This window comes from Gymnoscopelus microlampas, assembly GCF_963454915.1.
Source record: "Gymnoscopelus microlampas genome assembly, chromosome: 8".
Classification (NCBI taxonomy): Eukaryota; Metazoa; Chordata; class Actinopteri; order Myctophiformes; family Myctophidae; genus Gymnoscopelus; species Gymnoscopelus microlampas.
The window spans coordinates 41,066,022-41,093,453 of NC_139945.1; the positions used below are offsets into that span (position 1 = coordinate 41,066,022).

General features: G+C 39.9%; 1 protein-coding gene across 1 annotated transcript in view; it reads right to left on the reverse strand.

Moving 5' to 3' along the window:
* Positions 1–3,073: 3,073 nt before the first annotated feature.
* LOC311050591 (roundabout homolog 2) overlaps positions 3,074–27,432 on the reverse strand; it is a gene marked incomplete at its 5' end in the record, with an annotated part of 58,524 nt that continues 34,165 nt past the window's right edge. The window contains 17 exons of the mRNA XM_084064676.1: positions 3,074–3,506; positions 3,935–4,062; positions 7,378–7,557; positions 9,047–9,163; positions 9,447–9,769; positions 10,677–10,815; positions 11,013–11,282; positions 13,017–13,147; positions 13,719–13,764; positions 16,687–16,905; positions 17,620–17,791; positions 20,533–20,651; positions 21,360–21,576; positions 22,169–22,290; positions 22,820–22,986; positions 25,861–26,029; positions 26,233–26,314. Coding sequence (XP_083920802.1) covers positions 3,495–3,506; positions 3,935–4,062; positions 7,378–7,557; positions 9,047–9,163; positions 9,447–9,769; positions 10,677–10,815; positions 11,013–11,282; positions 13,017–13,147; positions 13,719–13,764; positions 16,687–16,905; positions 17,620–17,791; positions 20,533–20,651; positions 21,360–21,576; positions 22,169–22,290; positions 22,820–22,986; positions 25,861–26,029; positions 26,233–26,314 — 2,613 coding nt within the window. The 3' untranslated portion in view covers positions 3,074–3,494. The remainder of the gene's footprint in view (positions 3,507–3,934; positions 4,063–7,377; positions 7,558–9,046; positions 9,164–9,446; positions 9,770–10,676; positions 10,816–11,012; positions 11,283–13,016; positions 13,148–13,718; positions 13,765–16,686; positions 16,906–17,619; positions 17,792–20,532; positions 20,652–21,359; positions 21,577–22,168; positions 22,291–22,819; positions 22,987–25,860; positions 26,030–26,232; positions 26,315–27,432) is intronic.

The window sequence follows — 27,432 nt, forward strand, 5'->3', positions numbered from 1 at the left end:
TCAAACATTAGTTACCTTCTACACAGTGGCACAGTTCACACCAAACTTTTCGAATCAAGCAGGCGTTGCGCGCCTGCGTCCAATTTAAACCTGTATTCACATCCGGTCCAAAGCCCCGCCTACTGGATCCGGTGCGCTGAACAAGACATAGACGCACCATTTCCGTTTCCGTTTTCTGACCGGATGTTGATCCCCAGACTGCTATCAGACAGTCATCATCAACACTAAACCATCTACACCTGTGTGGAGTCAGAAAGCTCCACATTTTATACTTTGGCTTTTCAAAAATAGCAGATCTACAAGCTCACAGCGTCACTTCGTGGCTTGCTGTGAGCTTGTAGATCTGACATTTTTGAAATGTTTTGAAAAATCTCGAAAATGTTTGAATAATGTTGAATTTCTTAACATAAATCTTCTCTTCTGGGGTCCCTGGCACAACATATTCTCAGATGGGGGTCCGTGGCCAAATGCATACATTAATGTGGGGGTCCTTGACATGAAGAAGTTTGAGAACTGATTTATAGATCCATAATAATCTCCATACACATGTAGTGTCTGATGATGGACACTAGATGGCGTCCAAACAGCAGTTTTCCAGTCTGTCCATGATGACAAGTCACTGTTTTTTATAAAAGTTCAAGCGGGTGTTATTTATTTTGCCATAACACCCACTTTTACTGTGTGGAAACAACGCCCCCACTACATCCATGAGTATTGGCTTCGGTGCCGGTGCTAGGCTGGACTTGAACTTGTGGCCTTGCTTGCAGAGATGGGAATTGAACCTGTGGCCCTGGTCGCCGTGTGGCTTTCTGTGCCAAAGTCCACAGAGGTGTCCACCAACTATCCACTGCCTTACGGCACCTCGACACATTTAGGTGTGGTTCCTGGATGTCAGTGTTCAACACATGCTTCAGAGTAAAGATGCAGGAGGAGGATTTGAACACACAAGTTTTGGATTATGTAGACAGTGTCCTATCACCGTGAGCCACCCTGACCCATCAAGACCGGGAACACATCTGTGTCATTTTTAGATTTATTTGGCCTCTGGAACAACATATTTTACAAATGTTTGCTTTAAAAAATGTATATTCAAAGATGGTCATGATTTTTAAAAATAGCAGATCTACAAGCTCATAGCCATGCTATGAGCTTGTAGATCTTCTATTTTTGAATAGCCAAAGACATCTAAAAATGACACACATGCAATCCCGGTCTTAATGGCTTAACTAACAACAAACTAGATATATCAAGATATGCAGTTAATTTCTTTTTGTTTTTGTTCCTTGTTTAGATGCTTGAATATGGAGACAGCACTATGGAAACAAGCTTCTATAGGCTTTTTTGTGTGTGTGATTAATCTATTTGACTTTAGACACACAGCAAGCACAATAATAGCTCACTGTGTTTAGATGCTCTCTATAGTCTCTACATGTCCAAAGGTCCTGTGTTCAAACTCCATAGATAACAGATCATTATTTTAAAGTTTTAAACACAAATCCTTCTCATGGATTTGATTGGATCAAATTGACAGGAAGTGATGCCCACAACGCCCTGGGAAACGTGTGGATAGTAAAACTTAAACGTTATTTAGGTCAATTATTTCCCCCCTTCATTAATACCAATTGGAATTGCGTTTTATATCGTTGGAATTTCTTTTACAATATAGACACCTATATCATCATCATCGTAGCCTTTATTTCAGCTTGGAGTACAGTTGAGGGGCAGGCCATCATTTTCAATATTTTTATTTTATTAGGCTAGTGCTATAGTGTCTTGCTCAGGGACACTTCAACTGGGTGAGCCTCGGGTCCAACCGGTGACCGATCTGATTCCCAGAAGGCCTCTCTACTCACTCAGCTATGAGCTCAAAGTTCATTCCCTCAGGGTAGCATGACTCAGGTCAGGTGCAACAAAGGAAACTCACACTAATTGAATTTCTTTTTCTTCATATTTTTGCATTTTCAGAATATCTTTATAAAGCGTGGGATAGAAGAAGGGTGACTTATAATAGATGAATTTCTTTATAAATGTGTATGTATTCTATGTGCAGGTATATATAAATGTATGCACTGTATGTGGCTTGTTTCATTCATTCATTCATTCACACTTCTTCTTCCTTATATTGTTGGTGTCAGGCAGGCTTTCTTTCTCCTTTGTAAATGAATGCCCAATTTTGTCATACTAGCAAGTATAGCTGATCTACAAGCTCACAACGCTCAGTTTGTTTCAATAAGGTACTGATGATACTGATGATATGATATAGAGTATAGACCATGCTACTGACATGTTATTGAGCATGATACTGACATGATGCTGACATTATACTGACCGTGATACTATAGCAACGTGGCATTTTTTTCTCTCCCTGGGAAGAAGGCTATTAATTACATAAAAATCACGTACTAACAGTTTAATGCAAAATTTGGAAATCGATGAGTGATTAACACAGGCCTTTTTCCATTTCATGAAAAGTAACAGTTTTGGACATACAAGGCTTACACCCAACAGCGGCAATTATGCTCCACCACATATCCACTCTATTTTCTGTTGCAGAGTTCACTTTGCTCCCTAGTAGCTATTCTGTAACAAAACGTATTTATTAGCTGTTGTGCTGCATGGTCTTTGCCTGCAGTTTACAGTAAATTGTGTTGCAATAGGTATGAAGAAAAAAAAAAAAATTTAATTTAAAATATGTTAAATAACTATACAGTAAATAGCTATCATTTTACAGTATGAAAAAAAAAGTCTTTTGTATCAAATGTTTTATTGACAAATGTTAAAAAATGATCAAATCTTGACAACTAACACACTGGTGATCTGCAGGGGTACAGTACTGAATCACAGAAAGATAGGAATAAATGTGCACGCACGCACGCACACCACACCACACACACCAGACACACCAGACACACACACACACACACACACAAACACACACACACACACACACACACACACACACACACACACACACACACACACACACACACACACACACACACACACACACACACACACACACACACACACACACACACACACACACACACACACACACACAGTGGCTTATCAGCACAGTATCTCACTTTATCTTTCATCAAGCTGACATAATCATGGATTCATGGTGAAGAGTAAACATAAGTTACATTCAATAATCTGCTGTACATTATTCAATATCCATTCTCCTTCCTAAAAATATGCATTATATTAATCCTAGATCATTTAGTTCCATATTATATCACATCTTTTAAAATTGGCAATGATCTCTATATACACCTGGAGGCAGGGCAGGAAATCACAAAAATAAAGAATAAATTATCAAATTTAAAAAGTGAATAGAAATATTAATAGACAGTGAAAAGGCAGGAGACAAGACTTAATTTTTGTGTTTCCTTCAGTCTTCAGTTTTTCTGAGATGCCATGGCAACAGTCTAAAGGTTCACAAAGCTGCAGAAATCAGGAACGGAATGCCACATCATATAATCTGCTCAAATCTATATCAGGTTCTGAAATCAAACAAGCACAACACTGCATTAAAAGAACTGGAGGCTACATTTAATGTGAATTGCTGACAGAATAATGTGCTCAAACACACATTGTTGTTAGCACATTGTTCCTTGCCTTGTACATATTTTTGTCCTATGTATCATTTTCTTGCACTTTGACCAAAACAAATTCCTGTGTGTTTCAGTATGCATACAGGCAATATAATGTTTCTGAGCTCTGAGTTTTAATCATGATTCGGAATGTGTCATTTATCTCAAGCTTACAACTTGGTTAATACAGTAGCTACAGAAGTGCAGTTGTTAAGTATACTTTCTCCTGTTCAAATTGGGGCATTTTGTTCTCTATTATAGTACAGATTTGCTTCAATCCAACGTTGCAGAAATTTACATTTTGACAAGATTACTCCTCCTCCTAAATCTAGGCATACCTGGTCTCTTCTCTGCAGAGCTCTGGGGTCCCTGGACTCAGAGAAAGCCCTTCCACCAAGGGACCCATAGCCTGACATCTGGACTCCCTGCGGGAAACTGGACTGACCGTATGGGATTATACTCGCATCTGTAGATGACAATGTAACACCAATTACTTCAAATGGCAGCTGTAATTATATGGGTCAAACCTTAAAGGGATTCTTGGCAAGTTCAGAGATAAAAAAAATAAAAAAAATGTTGTCAAACACTGCCCCTCCACTCCCCCCCCCCCCCCATCCTCATCAGCAGTTCGTTTCCCCGACCACCAGGGGGTGATGCAGGGGGGACTTCTGAACGCGCCATGCCGAAAATAGGTTGCTTTATTCGGATACAATGCGTGTCACTGCCCGCCCCTGCCGGCACTCTGAATTTTTATTTTTAAATAGGCTCTGTCATGATAAATTGACCACATATATGAAGTTAAACAACTAAATTCTATCCAAACGATATCTTAAAAGTAAATTCCGTGCCTCAAAAAATAATTTTGAGAGCCTTTTAAAACCGAAAGTAAAAGGTAAAAACAGCGTAGCAGAAAACAATAGCGTCTCGTTCCATTTTTGTCGGCTGCACTTGGATCCATTCGGTTTCACTCGAACAGTTCACACGGACACGGACGCGCACATGCGTGCGTTTCATTTACGTCCCGGACACCCGGATGTCAAAACATAAATAGTATGGAAAATACGGATTTCAGAAAGAGCACTGTTTCAATGCAGGAAAACACACCAGCATCATTATATAGTGGCTGATAGAGGGGGGGAAAAAACATATATATATAAATATTTTTTAAATTTAGGCTTAATGTTGCCTAGAATCCCTTTAAGTGATGGAGGAGATGGAACAGGGAATTCCTGCTTGATGTGTGGACGGCCCAGGAGGATTTACATATGCGAATCAGTACAGTACAGTAAATGATATATACGTTGCTGTCCGGCAGGAACCAGCTAACTCCATTTTTCCGCTTTTGCATTGTTTTCCCATAAATCAGTGCTATTGAACACCCTTTACGTCTGTGTGTTGGTAAAAAAAATATTGAACCAATGAAAAGTATTAAAAAGTGCTTCTGACAAAAGCTGCTAACTCCATTGGATCCTCAAACGTTCTGCTAAACCAGCTAACTCCAACAAAGGGGGGTGGAGTTAGCTGGTTTTGCTGACTCAAGGCTCCACCCCCTTTTGACCTCCAACCTCATTGTGAGCTTGGAGGTCCATTCAGCTGTTCTAATCAATGATGAACAAAACCTCCTAATTCCATTTTCGTTTTGTTTTTTTCATTTCCTGAAAAATGAACATTTTGAAGTTAGCTGGTTCCTGCCGGACAGCAAATATATTTATTTATATTTATTTTTATATATATATATATATATATATATATATATATATATATATATATATATATATATATATATATATATTTAAACACACACACACACACACACACACACACACACACACACACACACACACACACACACACACACACACACACACACACACACACACACACACACACACACACACACACACACACACACACACATACTATTGCACCTGTTTTAATTAAAATTAGTTATTTTGTTTTGATTGAGTTGTTTGTTCTGTTTAAGTTATTTTTTGTAATTTACTCTGATTGTAAAATGTAATGTAATGGATGCAATGGATTTGGATTGTGTCTAATTTGTTACCTCGGCTACATTGGAAATGAGGGCTTGCCCCTCAACTGTACTCCCGAGTATAAATAAAGGTGATGATGATATATGTATTCTGTATACACACACATTATAATTTAGGTGTTTTAATTCACTTCTAAATATTTTCCCAGTGGTCATCTTTGAATCTCAGCCAGAATTCATAGATGACAGTTTTGCTAAATAAATTCCACGTTCAACTGAAAGCCTACATAAGGGAGTACAACTGGTCCGGTGGTCCCAAACTTTACCCAAGGTTTTACATGAAACAAACATGTTCTGTGTCCTGTTACCAAGCTTCCATTTGTGCAGCGTTGACATATTTGAGTGGATATCATGTCATATTTCATATTTCATTTTCTCTCTGGAGAGAGTTTTGTTATTTGTAGCTGTCATACGTTACTCAACTCGATGTTTCCTTGGTCAAAAAGCACATATTCCCAATATACCTGCATGTGCAGTATGATGTCGTTTTTCCTTTTAACAACAGATTGTTTTGCTTGTATATCCTGTCAGAGCCATGTGTACAAACAGTATCCTGGTTTTTAACCTGTTAAATAGAAGTTGGAGCCAATTTTGGAATTGCCTTTCTAATAGTAAATAATTCACTTATCCAGTTCCTTTTTATCCAGAAGCTTTGGCTTATCTTTATAAGACATATCTTTAATACAAATTATAGTCAATCCAATGTTTATAAAATAACGAATGTCCTCTAATGTTTGTCATATACTAAGATCCCCAAATGATATGGTTTCTAATATTATCTACAGCACATAACTGTTCAACACATTCTCACAGATAGGTGTCAGTTATTGCCGCTCTGTCATTTTCACTCCATAATGCGTCACTATAGGACTACAAAAACTAAAATACACGCATTGTAGCTTCAAACACTAGAGGGCACAGACAGCTGCCTAGGTGGCACACCTGGTAGCAATGCTTGACTAGTAACCGCAACTTCCCATGATCAAAGGCCACCGTTGCTGCGCCTTTTTTTTCTCTCTGTCCGCATAGTTTTTGTGAGGTTAGGGTTAGGATTAAGGTTAGGTTTAGGCATATTTTTGTGAGGTTAGGGTTAGGATTAGGCTTAGGTTTAGGCATAGTTTTCAAGTTTTGTCAACATGTGAAGTTGCCATGGCGTCCCGTCATGTCAAAACTTGACGTTTCATGGCTACTGACAGAGCGGCAAATGTGACGCCTTGGGAGTGACAACGGGTTGGACTGTTAGAGGCCATGTCCACAGAAAGCATTTTTAAGCGACAGCACTTTGGATATCATGTCCAGGGCGCTACACATGCACATTGATGAGCAGTGCTCCTCCAAAACCAAAGTTTAACTACATTCTGCTTGAGACCAGACCGCTCCACCAAAAAAAATGGTTGTTGGCAATGGTTGTTGTTGTTTTGATAAAATATCCCAAACAACTGAATTAACTGGCTCCCTCTCTGTATCCCTCTATCCCTCTCTGTCTCTCTCTCTCTCTCGCTGATCAAGCTCTGGTCTGATGTCACGCACCATAGAAACCATTGCCTGTGCTGATGTCGGTATCTCCAAATTTGGGCATAATCCTTTGTCCAGACATGCAGACCCACACATAGACAGACGACTTGAACTTCATATAGAACTTGCAGTATGTTTTTGTTGTTTGCAGATGTGGGATAATACTCTAATTAACTACCAAAGTCCATGTATAATGATATCTGAGACTGTACACACCCTGTGATAACCACTTTGATTGCCCTCTCCTCTTGGATGAGAAGTATTCTTCCCTCCTCTCAATGTGGTGGGAGTCACTCCCTTCGCTTCCTTCACTATCTTTTTGTCTGCAACCCAACATATCAGCCAAGAGCTGCAGGGAGTCTTCTGTAGGGGGAGGGGTTGGTGGAGGGGGCAGATCTGTGATTGAAAGTTGTTGATTAGTAATTCTGCAAAATGTACTGCACTAAATGTTGACTGCAGCAACATTGCAAGTTCATGCACAGGATGAACTATGACCATGCAAAAATTAGGAGCTTAAAAGCAATGTTGAAGAAATGTTGCCTGATCAGAGGTGGAAGATGTACTCAGTTTCTTTAAGTAAAAGTAGCAATACTCTGTTACAAGTAAAAGTTCTGTATTCAATTGATTTGAGTGAAAGTACCAAAGTATTGGCACCAAAATATACTTAACAAAATATACTTACTTAATATACAGAACCAAAAGCAAAAGTAGGCCTACACATTATGCAGAATGTCTCAGTTGACACATTTTTTCAAAATCTTTCAAAATCTATCCAACCTTTTCAAAAATTAATAAGCTCACAATGCATCCCGATGCAAATAAAATAATCTAAATCTGCTAAGTAGCCTAACTAGTAACTAAAGTTTTCAAATAATTGCAGTGGAGTAAAATGGACAATATTTGCCTCTGAGGTGTAGAGGAGTAGAAGTAATTAAAAATTGAAATCTCAAGTAAAGTAAAAGTACCTCAAAATGGTACTAAAGTACTTTCCACCACTGGTCCTTATGTAAGTTCAAATATTGTTGATCATTATCCCCGCCAGGCAGGAAGGCCGAAGGCGAGGAATTATGTTTTCACGTCTGTCTGTCTGTCTGTCTGTCTGTCTGTCCGTCTGTCCGTAGTATCCACTTTCCACTTCCATCCATGATAATATAAGATGAATGCAGCCATTTAAATGTCCCCAAGTTACATACCAGGATGCATATTTTTATATATTGGCAGAACTCACTTTATTTATGTGCTAAAAGTGGGATTTTGTGGCGGCTTTCACCACAAAGAGAGTGAATGGAATCACCACTGTACTCACCACTGACGTTCAACAGTATAATATGGATTTATATCATACTAGAGGTTCAAGCACATCTAGAGTTCCGGCCGCTACGCAGCCCTCACACCTATGTCTTACCACAAATTCGACCGATATATGGAGATATATGTATCTGTCAGTGCGTGTCCCTTTTATGCCTATTATGGAGAATCCTGATGTCATCAGTATATGCCCATATACTGTATGGGCATGCCCCCTTTTGTGAAAATTGGACCTGACTGATTTGTTTGCGCCTGATGAAGACACATTGAGGTTAAACAACACACTCCATATTTGGGCGTAGCTGCATTGGGAACTCCTTGCATGGTTATGGCTGAGTCATAGTGACATGAGCATGATGTCGTAGTCCGCCAGCCTGCCCGCCTGCCAGCCGGCCGGCCAGCCCTCCCTTAAGCTAATTTTAATATAGGATTCAGGTAGCTACACAACTTGAGGTTCAACCAAAGGTCAACATCGTTTGAAAAGTTTTATTATGAAGACATGTACTGCATGTCTTTCTGCATGTCTTTCTCAGGCAGGCTGTGAGTTGGACGCACTACAAGCTATATTATGTCAGACCTGCTTGGCTGTGTAGTTCTCGCCTGAGTTGTCCATCCTTGGGGTTTTTCTTCTTACTTCTGGATCTGTGTGCCAGAGCTGCAGGGAGGGACTCTACTGCCAAAACAGGAGAATGTCCTAACAGGAAAGAACAGGGAATGTCACCCTCCTAGAAGACAACGGTACTATACTAAAGAACGCTCAGTGAATATTAGTAAAACCATGTTGAAACCATTTCTGTTTGATAACATATTATGTTATCAAACAGAAATTTATCAAAGAAGAAATTAAACTCAAAACGATCAAAGAGGATTTCTGTATGTGACATGACATGGTTGTGACTTTCAGAAAGTTTCTTTAAAAATATGTTGCGCAAACCAGTGAGCCGACAACTGAATAATGCCATGGCACAACAACCTACCTTTCCCATTGTTCAACACAAACACCTCTCCCTTGATATCATCTGCCCATTGGCCCATGTGGTAGAGCTCACTGACATCCTCGTTGGCAAACAGTTCAGGGTTGGACTTGGTGTCCTGAGAGTGGTAGATTTGAGGGTCATCGCTGGGCTTGTGCGAGTCCTTCGGGAGGTGAGGTGGTAGCGTGGCTGTGGACTCTAGCCTATACATGTAGCTTAGTTCATCTCCTTGGCAGGCAAGGCTGGAGACCTCCTCCCTGGAGCTGTCTATTAGATAAGTCCTGACAGGAAGGGGCGGACACCAGTCCTCATCATCTTCATCAGAGCTGGAGGACAGATAGAAGCAGTCCTATGAGTACGTATATTAGAAGGATGAATATCAACCAGATATTATGTATCCAGACCGTTATAAATATTAACGGTCACATACAACATTAACAGCCATTAGAGTGATTTTACCGCCAAGTGACAAAATTCCATCTGGATTTAAGTGGTACAAAAAAAGACCAATAGAAATCTACAGAGGACATGAACAACTCCAGTGATTTATGATGTCAGCTGTGATACTGTCAGGCCTTATTTAATGGAGGACGTGTCATTGAAAGGGGAAACTACTAATCCAGACTGTCAGATGACGGCTAATGTCATTACAAAAGACAGAGCTCAGTCAGAAACAGTGCCCCAAACCCCGGCGCCCACCCCCACCTTGTTCTGTCCACAATATAATCTGTCAGAAATAGTTAGACACATACATTTCAACAACCGTAATGCGTGTATGACTTGTCCAATCAACCCGCTGCCCGCAGACATAACTAATAATAATTCCATAATTTAAAAAACTCCCCATGCTCAAACCTTCCCCCACGTTTGACATTCTTGTCGAAAGATGTAAGGGCAGGCTTCTATAGGATAGTATAGCATAAGATAAGATAGGATAACCCTGTTCAGCAAAGAGTCAAAAAGTGCACAATAATAAACAATAAATACAACAATAAACCATGCAACAATAGATACAGCAATTTGTTTTTAATCCATTATCCAGTAAATAGAACAGAAGCCATAACTAATCTAATTATAAGCTACAGAACTTCCTGAATACTCAGAAAGAACATAGAGGAACACTGCTGGAGGACATGCGCTTATGGTGATAGATGGCCCTAATGTGTATTTTGAGACTACTCAACTGCTGTCCCATAGGAAAGTAGTTGGGGGTTACAGTGATAAGCCCTATACCTCTGTCTCTTCTTATTCTGGTCCATCTTTGTATGACCGCTGTCTTTATTGGCTGGAAGTGGCAGAGAAAGGACATCCATCCAGTTGAGAGTAGCAGGTTTGGGCAGAGAACCAATAGATCTTTGCTCACCCAGCTTGGCTATGAAGAGAGTTATTAAATTCAATTAAATCTTAGTATTCATTCATTAGCCTCAAACATAGACATTAACGTACAAAACACCAAATCAACGCAATACACAATCTAATGTCAGCTTGACCAGATGAAATCATAAAACCTTTTTTTCTTTCTGTATTATGATATAGAAATATGTATGATTATATGAAGGAACCATTTACCACTGGCTGCCATGGTATAAGGAAGTTTGACGTATTCAGACCCAGACTGACCAGACTGGAGTGTCCATTGGTCTAAATCCTGCTCCAGACCAACTAGGCCACTGCTCATGCTGCTGCCGTATGGGTCAGGACCCTGGGTGTAGGGCGTGTTGGAGTAAGTGTCGTAGTAGGCCAGCAAGTCCTCCTCAGCTGTGTTAATGGTGCTGTAGATGGGACTGTCATTGGATGTCATACTGTACTTCTCCGGCTGGTTCTGATAGTTGCTGATACCTACAGCAGGACAGTGGAGGACTTCTGTGAATAGTTACGAGCTTTGTTCAAGAATCAACAATCAACTTTATTATTGTAAAGAAGTGGGTGACATTCAGTGTTAGTTAAAGGTTTAGACACACCTCTACTTTTTCTTGATTTTTGGTATTTTTACTATTGGTTAAGAGGGCCTTGAATTCTAAATAAATTGCAGGCATTGCCACACAATCACCACACCTCTTCCCCCGTGGTTCACGGTAGGGACCACACAAAGAGAGATCATCCGTTCACCTTCTCTGCGTCTCAGAAGGTGTTTATAAATCTCAGATTTGGACTACTCAGACAAAAACGCTTCAAGCAATTCTCTTCTTCTTATTGGTCTTATTCAGTAGTGGTTTCTTTGCAGCAATTCGAAAATGAAGGCCTGATTTACACAATCTCCTCTGAGCAGTTTATGCTGGGATATGTCTGTTACTTCTCTGTGAAACATTTATTTGGGCTATAATCTGAGGTGCAGCAAGTGATATTTGTTTGTTAAAATAAGCAGAGTATTTGTTCAGTAACAGGAGTCTGACTCTCCAGCTCCTTAGTAAACAGAAAATGCATTTTCAGGTCAGGATACCAATTATATCCAATCAGGAGAGAAAACTCATACAGGATACAGGATAAACAAGTGAAATTGGAAGTGACGACACAAAGAAATGAGAGGACAAAATTGGAACTGGACCACTATAAAATTGAAGCTGATAAATGGTTACTCTCTCCTGATTGGATGAAATTGGCAACCCACCTGAAAATGTACTTTCAATTATTATAGAGCTGGAGAGACCCCTGTTACTGAACAAGACTCTTTAACTTTTTAACAAAAATACTTTGTCATGCAATTTCTGGGGTTGGTAATTTTAACATATTGATCTTCTGCTGCAGATATAACTCTGGGTATTCCTATCCTGTGGTGGTCCTCATGAGAGCCAATTTCCTCATAGTGATTGATGGCTTTCGCAACTGCACTTGACGTTACTTTTCAAAGTTCTGTTCTGGATTGACTGACCTTCATGTCTTACAGTAATGATGGACTGTTGTTTCTTTTTGCTCTGGTGAGCTGTTCTTGACATAATATAATATATGATTATGATTAACATATTATGTGCAGACAAAATAGTGGTCTTTTACAAAATAGGGATTTTTTTAACTCAAACAAACAAATTAAGAAGGAAATAAATTCCACATCATTTTACAAGGTACATGTGTGAATTGAAAAGTATTCCAGGTGATTATTTTATCTTCCAAGTGACAAGCGGTGGCTAAAGAATCTAAAAATCTAAAATATATTTTTGATTTAAATTTGTTGTTACAACATAATTCCAAATATTAATAATTTTGATATCTTTACTATTATTCTACAGTGTGATCACAGGGGTGTGAAAACTGTGTGTGTGTGTGTGTGTGTGTGTGTGTGTGTGTGTGTGTGTGTGTGTGTGTGTGTGTGTGTGCGTGCTTGCGTGCGTGCGTGCTTGCGTGTGTGTAAACTGAAGTAAAAAAGAAAAGTGCAAGGGAAGTAATGAATTAATTTAAGACAAACTCCTTAAATCAGTTGAATCACTATTCAAATTTCTTTGAGGATTTAATCTCAATCAGAAGCTTCACTTGAAAACCAAAGTAGAAGCATCTAATGTCACAAAATAACATTTTCAGTCCTTAACTATTCTATAATATCAAATGCATTACTCCGTGATCTGCTTTATGATCACTTACCATTATAGTATCTCTCTGTGGAGTCTAGCTTGCAGTCGACAGATTCTCTACTATTATGGGAAAGGTTTGGAGCTGGCCATGAGTCTGCCAGCCAGGGGTAATTACCCATGTTCGATCCCAACAAACCAGTCCTGGAAACAACAGGGGAAAGTATAGCAATGCCTCTCATAACCAGTGGTGGAAGAAGTACTCAGATCTTTTACTTAAGTAAAAGTAGCAATACCACAATATAAAAATACTCTCTTACAAAGTAAAAGGCCTGTATTCAAACTTTTACTGGAGTAAACTTACAAATGTATTGGCATCAAAATATACTTAATTAAATTAAATGTTTGAATGAAATGAAAATAGCAGATCTACATGCTCTCAACGCCTCGCAATACAACGTGTTGTGAGCTTGTAGATCAGCTATTTTCTAATAGCCAAGAATGTATAAAACAAGTCTTAATTGAATCTGAAAAGTAAATAGTTACTATAGTTTTATTTATTTTTTGCCTCTGAGGTGTTGGTGGAGTACAAGTAAAAAAAAAAGTAAAAGTAATGAAAAAAGGAAATAGCCTCAAGTAAAGTACAAATACGTCAAATTTGTACTTGAGTACAGTACAGTACATGAGACCATTTACTTTCCACCACTGCTTATAACATACAGTAAACTGTCTAAATTACATCTGAATGAGGAAAAAAAAGTGATTTATACAGTACCCTCCATTGATGATGAGACCAGACCCTTCACTTTGAATATAGCCAACTGGAAGTGGACAACAAGAAAAATCAATTAGTTTAGAATCTCATTTAACGAAGATCAATTACATAGATTTCAGACAGTAAGTGTTCTTTAGTTATTGAGCACAAGCTTTCCTCTGAGACTACTAGGATGCAACAACGTGTCACACTCAAGGGTACACAAACAGTCTTTCCCTTGTGGTCTCAGAGTATCCAGGTTTTAATTACCATTCTATCAAGGCCAAGTTGGTGATCTACATAGAGTAGAAAAGCTCACAAGTGATGCAAAATAATGAAGATATCATTTTGGATTACGGAAATGGAATCTCAAAATGTAGTTTCAAGTTGCACTATTTAGAGCCTCTGCTATCCATAATAAGACTAATGTCTTATTAGTCAGTAGTAGAAATCTAGGCTACACTATTATAACAAGCCAAGGAGGAAAATCAAGAATCATATTTTGATGGACACTGACAGTCCAATATTCTTTCTTTAAATGAATAAACTTCTCTCAAAGTTCTCTCATGTGGTTATGGATTATATGTTATAATCCAGTGGTTCCCAAACATTTTAGCTCTGGACCCAAAAGAGAAAAAATCTGATGTCTCCCCAGGACCCAAATAGTGAAAATAGCAGATCTACAAGTTCACAACGTGTCGCGATGCTTGTAGAAAGTCTTCGATTTATTTGATTTAATTTAAGAAATTATTTTGAAATTCTTTTTTGAATTCTTTTTTTAATGCATGACAATTTATTTATCATTATTTATTTAAATGTTTTCCTTTTTTTTTATTTATCTAATAACAATTTTTAAAAAAAGTAGGAAACAAAATAAAAGGTATATTTACTTGCGACCGATAAAAAATAGAGCCGCAACCCATTGTATATCTAATTACTATGAAAGTATACTGTAAAATGTACTGTACATTACAAATATTTTTAAATGTACTGTATGAAGACAGAAATTTAGTAACCCATTTCATATTTTAATACTCATCTCCAAAATCATAAATCTAATGTAGATACACTATAATGGAGTAGGCCTACTGGTGCTGTTTTGGGCTGTGGCACCGATTCCCAAACTTTTCCTGGATCAGAGCCCACTGGGAAACCTCAAAAGTGTTCGCGACCCACCCATCTTTTTTAAAAGATATTTTTGGGGTCTTATTTTATAGTCTAAGTCAGGGGTTCTCAACCTTTTCAGGCCGCGACCCCCAAAATAATGATATTATTTCCCACGACCCCCCGCGTGCACGCGTGCGGTCCCGTTCGCGCGCGCAAAGGTTATTTAATTATAATAGGTTATTTGATAATTGTTTATTATCAAAACATTTTTGCAAAAAGTGGGTAAATTGAGTAAATTAACTGATAAAACATGAATTAATGATAACATGAAAAAATATTTTGTAAAAAAAAAAAAAAAAAAAAACTTTTTTTTTTTTCAAATTCACCAAAAAATCTGGCGACCCCCCCAAATTATTTGGCGACCCCCCTGGGGGTCGCGACCCCCAGGTTGAGAACCACTGGTCTAAGTGGAGATGGACAGGAAACAGGGAGAGAGAGATGGGGAGAGACATGCAGCAAAGATCGTCGGGAGCGGGACTCAAACCCGCAATGCACTGTCAGGCTACATTACAGCCTGACAGCTGCTGCCGTGTTAAGTGGTCAGATGGGTGGGCTGCATGCATTTTCAGAGCATGGTAATTTTAATGATCAATCGACTGTGTTGCGGCCAGGGGTCATCAACATGCCGGCTTGTGATGGACATTTTCCTCAAACAGAATTTTTGCCACAGACTACAAAATGAGTGGTCAATAATATTACCATAAATACGAATATACTAGTCCAGTAGAGATGATGGAGAACACAGACTGTGTTTTTAAAGAGGGGGAGTGGTTCCTCATCCCTTTGTACTTTATTTTATTTTATTAAGTGGAAAGCTGAGAGGGAAGGCGTAGATAGAGCAATTTATAACCCTGTTTCAAAAATTGCTTTAAAAGTCAAGTGTATTACTATTATTATTTCCATGTTATTATTTCCTCTGGCTACTTTCTACTTAAATTCACTTTCTTCACTTTCTATAGTGATTCACTGATTGCTTTGAACAAAGCATTAAAGACAATCAGAGACAGTGAAAAGAATTGTCATATTGACATCATTCACCGGTCATTATAAAATCGAAGCTTTTTAAAAACAGACAGGGCTCAGACAGATTTTTCCAGGCCCAGTCATTAGGCATGCATGTTCTGTATATCCGCCACTGTTGGGTACCTGGTTTAACAAGGTTTGAATACCTGTCTGGCAGTGTTTTTATTAGAGTGTTAATGTCAATGAGCATTTTGGAAACCCAGCTCTCATCCTGTGAAACTGTTAAAATCAGGTCATTCATTGGCATGGAAGATTTCTTTTTTAATGGTTCTCGGCAGTGGCGTTTCTGGGTGTACAGGCATCCTAGGCCAGTGGTTCTCAAAGTGGGGTCTGGGGATCCTCAGGGGTCCTTGAGGGGGTTCCAGGGGGTCCAAATAAAAAAATGATAGCTCAAATAAAAAAATGACACAGATGCGTTCCAGGTCTTAATGGGTTAAGTTCCTATTTATCAGTATTACAATGAAAAAAAAAATGACCACGTCAATTGTTTTACATAATGTTTTTATGTTATATTATCATAAAAATCTTGGCGTTTTGACAATAATTTGGGAGCCCACTTGCAATATCCTCACGGCCCCCGGTGGGCCCAGCCCCACAGGTTGGGAGTCACTGGGCTCTGGTGTTTAGGAATAGCACACCTGCAGGTGTATATGATGTTGTGGTGTTGTAAATGGTGCTATGGTGTTTAGGAGTAACACACCTGCAGGTGTATATGGTGTGGTGGTGTTGTAAATGGTGCTATGGTGTTTAGGAATAACGCACCTAATAAATAAATTAAGAAAAAAAAGGAATAACCCACCTGCAGGTGTATATGCGAAGGAAGTGGTATAGTGTCCAAGCTGCTTCCTCCTGCGATGACGACAATAAAGCCAACCACTGATGCCCATTAGGACCAACCATGAAGCCACGCCCAGTCCTGCCATAAAGGCAGGCTGGCGAAGAACACCTGTGATCTGCTCTGATAAGCTGAGTTTGCTGTCTTTCTTTACAGGAACAGAAGATTTGTCCAATGGCAGGGCTGACAGGATTACGAAGAGAAAATAATTAATGCCAATTTCATGATGTAGCATTATCATATAGCATCCACTTACCACCACCATCATCATCATCATCATCATGGTACAACTTTCATTGACAGAAATTCAGTAGCAACAAGAAGTTATTTAACTAATTTCGGGCTGTCCACACAAAGGTTTTTTTTTTTTTAAACGCTTTCAGACAGGCAGCGCCTGTCTGCCATGCATGTCTATGGTAAAGACACGTTGGTCCACACCGGAGCACCACTCATTTGATCCTCCTGATTGTGTCGGACAACCCAGTAATTTACAACCCGACGTTGAATCGTTACCCCAACCATGAGAAGTCCATGTTTACCGTTATTTCAGCTAGGCTATTTGTGCTAATAACACAGATGACAGGTCATTATTGGAGCACAGCAATGGTTGATCGGTTTGAACGCTGCAGGTGTCAATAAATGCTATGTGCGAGCGCTGTGGACACGATATCCAAAGCACTCCACTGCGCATAAAACATTTTGTGTGGACATACGGCCCCTTAAGTGTGCCACTTTTGACGTCTTTTACAGCAATTTGCAATCATACTCTACAAACACATTTTCTGAGTGCCAATATAAATTTTCAGACATAATTCGCATGAAGATTCCACAGTAGTACACACTCAAGTCTATTCAGATTGTATCAAGCCATATTTCTCTAACGTTATAGTGACTTACTGAGAAGGAGGTTGACAGGCATGCTGTGGGCACCCACACCCAGGCTGGTGACAGCAGCCACCACAACACTGTAGTGGATGTCGGGTAGCAGGCCTGTCAACAGGATGGACAGCACTGCCCCGTCCACTGTCCTGTTGATCTGGCTCTGTGGGTCACTTCCTAGACACCAAACCTGGGAATTATCAAACAGTGACATTAAGTGTTTGGTGTTATTCAGTGGCGTGCACAGACATTTTGAGGGGCAGGTGCTCAAGTAAATTATACATTTTTTTGTTTACTTGGTCTGCTCTTTTTTCCCTCTACACCTATACCTCTTTGCCAAAAATAGCCGATCGAGGCGTTGTGGGCTTGTAGATCTGCTATTTTTGGCTAAAGTTCTCCTCTGAAAAGGGATGCTAGGTTTCGAGTGGTTATGGTAAAAAGAAAAATCATATCACATAAAGATTTGGCGGACCCCCTGTAGTAACTCTGAGGACCCCCTAGGGGTCTCGGACCCCCTGTTGAAGACCCCTGCTGTAAACTGGAAAAAAAAATCTTTTTTTTTCTTTTATTCGAAAGGGCACTTCTGGTCAAGAGGGCAAAGGGCAGGTGCTCTAGCATCACCTAGAGTCTATCTGTGCATCTCTTGCATTTGACACTTTTTGCTACTACTCCTACAGATGTTGTCCAAAACTCACGCAAATCTGTACATATCATCTCTGTAGTCATGTGATCATGACGTATCTGTCAGATTTTTCAGATTCCGTTCTGATTGAGGGAGTGGCCCGTTCTGCAAAAAATGCCACGAATCGTGAATGCAGCAGCCGATTGCCGTGAAACTTTGCACACGCATTCCCACTAGGCCAAGGAAGAACCGCGACTCTAGATTTATTTATTTTTTAAAGATATTTTTGCTGGATTTTTGGGCTTTATTTATATTTTTACAGTAGGGGAGAGAGATGGGGAGAGACATGCAGCAAAGCTTTTCGGGAACGGACCTCTACGCCAGCCGTCCGGGCCCACCCTAGATTTTTTTAATCGGCTTCTTAGTTAGTGCTATAACAGGCTGATTCACATTTTGGCCTATAATTCTTGTCATACTATCAAAACAATTTCCCCCTGGATTCCTTGGATCATGATGCAACTCTTTTCCCCCAAATTAGGAACAAATAGCCTCATGAGACAATGACAATGACCATCAAATAGGGTTTTGATACTCCATATGCTTTAACTGCAATTGCCTTCATAAATTTGCAGGCAGAGCCTATTTCAATGCCCAAATTTGAATCACATGTTGAGGGGCCACTAGCCTCGATCTCCAGGCTTTTTTTTTGTTTAGTTTTGCTAAAAAATAAAAGCCTGGAGCAGCGCGTCGGTGTACCCGATATAGGAAGTGTTTCATTTCCCCAACCAACCAGAGTGCAGTGGGCGTCGCTCGTAATGTTGTGTTGACGGGGCGGGGGCTGACGGACAGATCGGTGAACCAATGGGATCACACAGATTCTCTCGCCGGAGATGTTAAACACGCCCCTTTAGGTCAGAAAACAGGAGCGCTGGTGCAGCCTAAGGGGCCACTAGCGAACCTCAAAAGCCGTTTTCACTTCTGCCTAAAGGGGGTGCCACAAAAATGAGCCGTCTGTCATACAAACTCTATTTCCCCCGCAGCTTCCTCGTGTCCTGACAACTAGTTTGTACTGCTGACAAAGAGAGAGGACAGTTTTATTTTGGATGTTTCACTGGAACAACGGCTGACAGATGATGGTCAGAGCGGTCTGTTCATATGGTGAAATTTATTGAACAGTTGGCCAAACATACAAATGAGCTTGCACACTTCCTCCAAATGCTATTAGAACATCACTACCCGGCTAAATAACTTTAGCTAAGATGTAGGGATTTAGCTGGGTAATGAGCTGGGCATAAATGTTCAGCTGACAAAAATATATTCCCTCTCAAAAACAAGTGCCTGTCTTGACAGCAGGTATAATGGAATAGCTAATTATTGATTGTCGTCTTCCGAGTGTAACGAAGCAGTATTGACAGCATTGGACAAGCTGTCCTTGGAATAGATTAAAATGTGCTGTTTGCTTCTCAGAGGATATTTCCTCTGCCCTTACTTACTTCCATTTTACTGTCAGCAATAAACACTAGGGAGGTGACCCGATAGCTGAATGGTTGGGCCGCATACCACATGAGCTTTACTGCCTGACTGCGGGTCCCTGGTTCGGTTCTGGGCCAGCTCGGCCATTTGCTGCATGTCACTCCCCTGCTCTCTCTCCGTGTTTCCTGTGTCTTTACACTGTATATCTGTCAAATAGAGGCCAAGGATAAGCCAAGCAATTACTTAAAATAAAGAAAGGCTGGAGAAGAAGGCAAGTAGTTTTTTTTTGGCTTCAGTTATCAGTTATATTTGCCAAGCAATACTGACATAGGTGGTAAAAGGGTAAATGGTCTGCATTTCTATAGTGCCTTCATCCAAAGTGCTATAAAATGTGCGTTACATTCACCCATAAACACACATTCACACACCAACGGTGGAGGCAACCATGCAAGGCACCAGCCAACCCGCTCACCGGGAACAGTTGTGGGTTCACGGTTTTGCTCAAGAACACTTTGACATACAGCCAGAACAAGCCGCAGATTGAACCATAGGAACCTGTCAGTTCACCAGACACCTTTACCTCCTGAGCCACTGCCGCCGCCGCGCAACGAAGTAAAGCCTGATTTATACTTAGTTACGCCGGTGTCTTGCACTGAAAATAACAGATCTACAAGCTCCCAATGCTGTGACACTTTGTGAGCTTGTAGATTGGCTATTGTCATTTGCGACACTGGCACGCAACTATAAAGTAAAGTATATATCAGGCATAAGAGCGTCCAGACTACAGTCTTACCTTGTACTCTTGGACGACAAGAGCGTCCAGACTACAGTCTTACCTTGTACTCTTGGACGACGCCACTCTGAATGTTATGAGGGGGAGGCTCCCAGGATACACTGATGCTGGAGCTGTTGCTGAGCTGTACTACCGACACAGCCTGGGGGGATGAACTCAGTACTGCACAAACAATGATAGAAACAAGATTTTACAGGGGCCAGGATGAGCAACCGTCCTCCACCCATTGTTTTTTCCAATACTGTGACCAATACTGCTGGTCATCAGGTCATCAGATGAATATTCAGAACAGGAATGATAGTAATGATATACTGTATATAGTACTGTGCTACCAGTGGTGTAAAGTACATTTACTCACTTAAGTACTGTACTTAAGTACAATTTGAGGTACTTTTACTTTACTGGAGTATTTCCAATTGTCTATACTTTTACTTCTACTCCACTACATCTCAGAGGCAAATATTGTACTTTTACTCCACTACAATTATTTGAAAACTTTAGTAACTAGTTACTTTGCAGATATAAATTATTACATTATAAAACATACATTAACCACTTCAGCCCTATTTTCTACATAGGCTATTTGAAAATAGCCGGTCTACAAGCTCACAACGCGCTGCATCGCGACGCGTTGTGAGCTTGTAGATCTGCTATTTTCAAACATTTTAGTACTTTTACTTTTGGTACTTTAAGTACATTTTGATACCAATACTTTTGTAGTTTTACTCAAGTACATTTTTAATTCCAGACTTTCACTTGTAACGGAGTACTTCTACATTGCAGTATTGATACTTTTACTTAAGTAAAACATTTGAGTACTTTCCCCACCACCGTGTGCTACACACAGGAACTTTGCCATGGGGTTCTTACCCTCCTCTGCTGTCCGCAGCAGGACCATAGGACTGTCAAGTCCCTGCAACTCGTTGAAGTAAGGCCGCATCTTAACCTCATATTCTGTACTGCTACGCAGGTCTGTTAGGATGGTACCGAGTTCAGGAGTGGCCTTTACGTCCTGAACCAGCCAGGAACTGCCAACCGTCCGGTACATCAGACGATAGCCCTGAATATACTGAGACTGATGGACCACCTAATGGATGGTAAAACACAAGACGAAGTGTAGAAATATTTACAACTGAAATTTGATTCCATCTGTGCCCTTTAACCCATTAAGACCTGGAACTGTCATTTTTAGATTTGAGCTAAAAAGCATTATTTTACACTTTGGGCTATTAAAAAATAGCAGATATACAAGCTCATAGCGCGGCACCGAGTGCCGCGCTACGAGCTTGTACAGTAGATCTGCTATTTTTGAAAAATCTTGAAAATGTGTGCAAATCTTTGAATATATATATTTTTAAAGCGAACATTTTTAACTCAAATATTTGCTTCTGGGGGTCCCTGAAACAAAATATTTTGATGGGGGTCCATGGCCAAATACATATCATTTTGGGGGTCCTTGACATGAAAAAGATTGAGCACCACTGATATAGAAACATAGGTTTTTAAGAATACTGCTGAGATTTAGGAGACATGTAGAATCGACTTCAGGTCTCAATGGGTTAATTGTTCTGTTAGTTTCATATCTTGCTTAGAATCATTTTCTGAAGTTCATATTTGAAGAATGGAGTAAGCAATCCTTCAAAAGTGTAATATTCTCACAAGCTGTTCGTTCAACTCACTGTCCAAGAAATCTTGGCACTGGATGGCGAGAGGACCATGGGCTTCTGCAGATAGACAGAAACTGCCCCTAGTTCCCTTTGTACCTGTCTGTGGTCCACACCTTGCTCTGTAGGACTCCCATCTGAAAAAAATAACAAAGAACTGCAAACTAGGCCAAAAAAAGAGCTGCAAATAGGAGCTGTTTAGCATAGAGCTTTTGAATCAATTCCAACAACGCTCAGCATAGTGAGGTGTCATACTGGGGAAGCAATTAGTTTTTACACATGCATTGTAAATGCATTGTGCTGCAGGTTTTTCAAACCATGTTGCCTTATAAGACATCCTGCCTTCAGCTTTGCATACAGTACCTGCAGCAACATTGAAATTACCCTGCAAAAATGTCCATCTCAACAATGGTGTCTTGCATGGAGTCTAAAAATTGTATTAATTTTAACCAAGTTAAAGTATCTGCCTATGTTGTTGACAGAATTTCACTTGCATCAGTACAATTCAGCTGGTTGCCTGGTTCTAACATTTCCTACAAACAAGTGGCAGCTTCTTAAAATAACTAAACCGTACAATCACACCACGTCAGTTTCTTTGAACATGGAATTTAAGCACTCAACATTAAATTCAATTACTTTTATAAGGTGGATGATTTGCAAACTCACCCTGCGTTCTGACAGGCTCGGAGATTGGGCTGGGGTCACTAAGGCCATAGGAATTGACTGCACGGACAATGAACAGATAAACCGTGTTGGGGAGGAGTCCGATAACGGTGTGCTTCTCCTGCTTTACATGGTCTGCTACGGTCTGCCAGGCGCTGCCCACTGATTGGCTGAAAAACAAGAAAAGAAAAAAAAAACGGTGGTCGTCGCTTAAAGGACGACTTCACTCATTTTAAACCTATCTTCATATAATTGGTCCTCACTAGGGCTGTGGACAGTTCAGAAACCTGTCTACCAGTGACATCATCAATGGGGAATCCAAGCTAATAGAAACTGCAGGCTTTCTATTCCTGGAAAGTTAGCATGCTATAATGGGAGCTATTGTTCTCGCGTTAATACATTTTTGGGCGGTGTAACCGCCCCTATATGTGAGGTTTGGACATCGACATTCGCTGCACTGTGATTGGCCACCATTGTACCCCCCTAACCCTGCACCGTGATTGGCCACCATTGTACACCCCTAACCCTGCACCGTGATTGGCCACCATTGTACACCCCTAACCCTGCACCGTGATTGGCCACCATTGTACACCCCTAACCCCTACACATTCAATGCAAATCTATACTTTTCTTAAAGTGAGCTTCCATCACTGTGATGACCACTAGCTGTAATATGATTGGCTGACTTTATTGGCTGACTCTATTCAGGACTGTGATTGGCTAGTGAAACACATGACACATGTGCATAGCCCTATAAATATGACTATGCACAAAAAAACACATTTATGTTTTTTTTTAAGTGAATCACCCATTGTGGTGATTCATCCATTGTGGTGATTCACCCCTTCCACCCTTCCACACTTCAGAAATATTACTTTTCTTTAAGTGAACTTCCACCACTGTGACCACACCGCCCACTTCACACTTTTATAACAAGTGTGAAATCTTGTTTGGGAAAAAATTAAAACCTAGAATAAAATGGTACCTTATTATCATCAGCATTAGTGAGGAGTGACGACCAATTATAAGATAGGTAAATGTAAATCATTTAAGAATTTGTCAAACGCTCTTAATCTAGAGCGATTTACTGTAAGCGAGGTAAACACAAAGTAATACATCAAATGCATAGAAATGGTAATCTAGGATCATAGGTAAACCAAGAACCTATCATCAGTCTAAACAGTATAATATATATTTAAAAAATAATCTGTACATTGAAACTAAACACATTAAAGGATGCCAGGTCTACAAATGAATCTTTCTTATATTATTTGACAATTTGGCCAATGTTTGACCATTGCTTTTAATGCAGTAATGGTCTTTTTTGCATTTCATAAATGTCTTGGAATTAGGTATTAAAAGTCCTTAAAGTTACTTTACTGTCATCTGGGGACCTCCCCAAAATCATGTGGGGACCCACCTGGGGGTTCCAACCCACAGGTTGAGAACCCTAGCTCTAGAAGACAAAAATGACAGCTTTGGCCACAGCCCATGAAGACGAATTTTGAATGAATCTAGTGAGGAAACCACAGACCAGGTGAACAGCTGAACACTTGGACACTAATTGCCCGAATGATCCCCTTTAAACATACCTTTAAACATACGTACACACAGATAATGTTGGTGTAGTGTCATAGAACCACAAACTTTTCCTATTATCCATTTTACCTCCCCCTCTAATATATAACTGTTGTCTTCTAGAGAAACAGCTTTGATATCCAGCCAGCACTATATAAAGACAACACCATAACGAGGAGCAGTGGGAAGTGTTGCATAAGTCCTCCATCCTCCATCTATCCAACTATTCTTTAACCCATTTGTTGCCATGTAATTGTAAAGTAGAAATGACAAGACACAAGGTAACATGAACCATGTCTGTCAAAAGATATTTCCTTGTTTATGCAGCTGAAGGCTGAAAAAAATAATCAAAAAAAATAACTGCAGGTAGTGTGTATGGAAATGAATGTGGATTTTATAATGGGAACACCACCGACTCTCTAACTGTTCAGACTGTTCAAATGTGATCCTTATGGTTTCCTGTTATACAGAGGATTTTGGACTGAGTGTACTGCACTGTACTATGTGTGCGCGTGCACACATGCGTGTGCGTGTGCGTGTGTGTGTGTGTGTGTGTGTGTGTGTGTGTGTGTGTGTGTGTGTGTGTGTGTGTGTGTGTGTGTGCGTGTGTGTGGCTGCCCATGGCCTATATCCTCACTCTGATTCTATAATGAGTGAATTCTACAACTGGTCTAGTGCGCCCCTCCATTGCCCGAGGACAAGACAGAGCTGCTGAGCTGACCACTGCAATATCTGTCCTCTCTCGCTCTGTGGTCTAGGGTTTTATTTACCATGCTGTTCCTTGTTTTCTTTGGGTGATATAGTGGCTGTATACTAGTGCAGTGACTGTTACATTACTCTGTTTCACTTTGCATCACCTCACAACTCTTGCTCTCCCTCTGGCACTCATGAATCACCTCCAAGATGTAATGATGCTAAGTGAATAATGTACCCTTGCTCATAAGATTAGAATGTATGGACAAAAATAGACATAGCTGAATCATATACAGTACAGTAGCTGAGGCTGGCTTAAAGGATCATACTGCACCACCGTCAACGCATGTCATTGTCTATTTACAGCTTCAACCATATATCGTACATAGAGACAGACCATTTTCCCGATCATGGCTTGATTCTTGATTTCGCGTTTGTTCAAATGTTCTCAAATGTTCTCCAAATATTACCGCACTTACTCAAGTAATTAATCAATGTTGGAAAAACATAAACGCATAAGCCATAAGGACAAGGATAAATCAAGGGACTATTTTTACTTTTCAAATCAATCTGCACTTTCAATGACATTAAAAAGCAACAACGTAACTGACAATAACCGCAAGACTCTGCAAGTTGATTTTCATACTGTACTGAAATGTACCGTGAGTCGTAGGTTAATGGGCTAAACATGTCAGACCGGCGGTATGGTTGTTTAACATCCTGGTTAAGATTACCGCCACACTAGAAATCTTCATTTGTGCTTCTATAGGTACCTGAAAGCCTCGATAATGTAGGAAGTGACTGCGGCCCCGCCCTCATGGGGATTAGACTGCCAAGTGAGAGTAACTGTGTTCTTGGTCACTTCAGTAACTACAGGTTTCTGAGGAGGCCCTGGAAGCTGGATGGACTCAGACAGCCGAGGCACTGATGACCCTCCACCCTCTGTTACAGAAAGAACCAGAAAAAACAAGAAAGATGCCATGACGATGAGGAAAAAACAATGGGTGGAGGACGGTTTTGTGTCGAGGGAAAAAAACTACCACCATGCATGATAAAGCATAAAAAACAGTTGCAAGATCAGTTTTCTCTTAAATGCAGAGATGTACAGTATAGGAGCGGCAGTGTGTGCAGACTATGCAATATACCTCTGACAGTCAGCATTCCACTCCAGCTCGACTCCCCCGTGGCACTAGACACAATGCAAGTGTACATCCCAGCATCTGTCTCCTGTAAAAACAGCAGTTAGTCCCAAAAGGTCTAGAAAAAAATGCCATTTTAGATCATCAAATGTTTGACAAAGGTTTCAGAGTTTCTTTAAATTGTAACTTAATACTTTGGCAAGTTTCACAAAGCAAATACATGTTTGATACTATACTCACAACATGTGTCTACTTTAATGCAGTGCAAAATTACTTTATTTTCCTTTTTAGACACTATAAAGTATTGTTTAATATATTCTTTATTTATCCAAGCTCTGACATTGATAGATTACATTTTTGGGTCTGATACCAATCCTGATTTTGGAGAGTCCTAGACCACAGATTACTGATGTTTTGACCGATATAATTTCTTTAAATGCAAAATGTTCTCATCAATTTGAAAAACTTAATTTATTAATATTTCTGTATTTGAGAACATTTCACATATAAGCAAACAAATAAATAAAAATTATTATAAATAACTTTTTAACAGATAATTATTTTTAGATAAAATATATTAAACTAATATATGAAAAGAACACTTACAGGAACACTTCACCCATTTTCAACCTATCTTCATATAATTGGTCCTCACTACTGCTCATTATAAGATGGTACCATTTCTGTCTACTCGCTCTTTGTCTCAGAAGGGGGCTGATGATGTCACTGGTAGGGAGATTTCTGAACTATCCACACAGCCCACCTCTGAGGTGCACCTCAGAAATGGCAGCTCAGTCACCAATGTTTTTATTTATTATACTTATACTATTTAAAAAATCATGACATGTTGGCTGCATAACTGGTAATCCCAATGTCACCAAAACAGTCAAATAATGGCCAATATATCAGCCAAACGATACATCCGTCGGGCTCAAGCCATCATGAAAAAACACTGACGGTATCCTTGAATAGAACTTAGTACTAGAGTACTAACCATGTAAGTACTTTGATAGTACTTGTATACTGATTCATATTTATCTATTTTTAGCAGAGAAATTCTGTCTGGGTGTCAATCTTCACCTCTCAGTGTATTTCAGTTTCCCATTGCTGCTGGCCTCCGCGAATAGGGACGCACATGCACTCTAAACTTCACATGGCGCTTTTTAGCTGTCAACTATCAGAAGCAGCAGACCTCAGAGGAGCAAC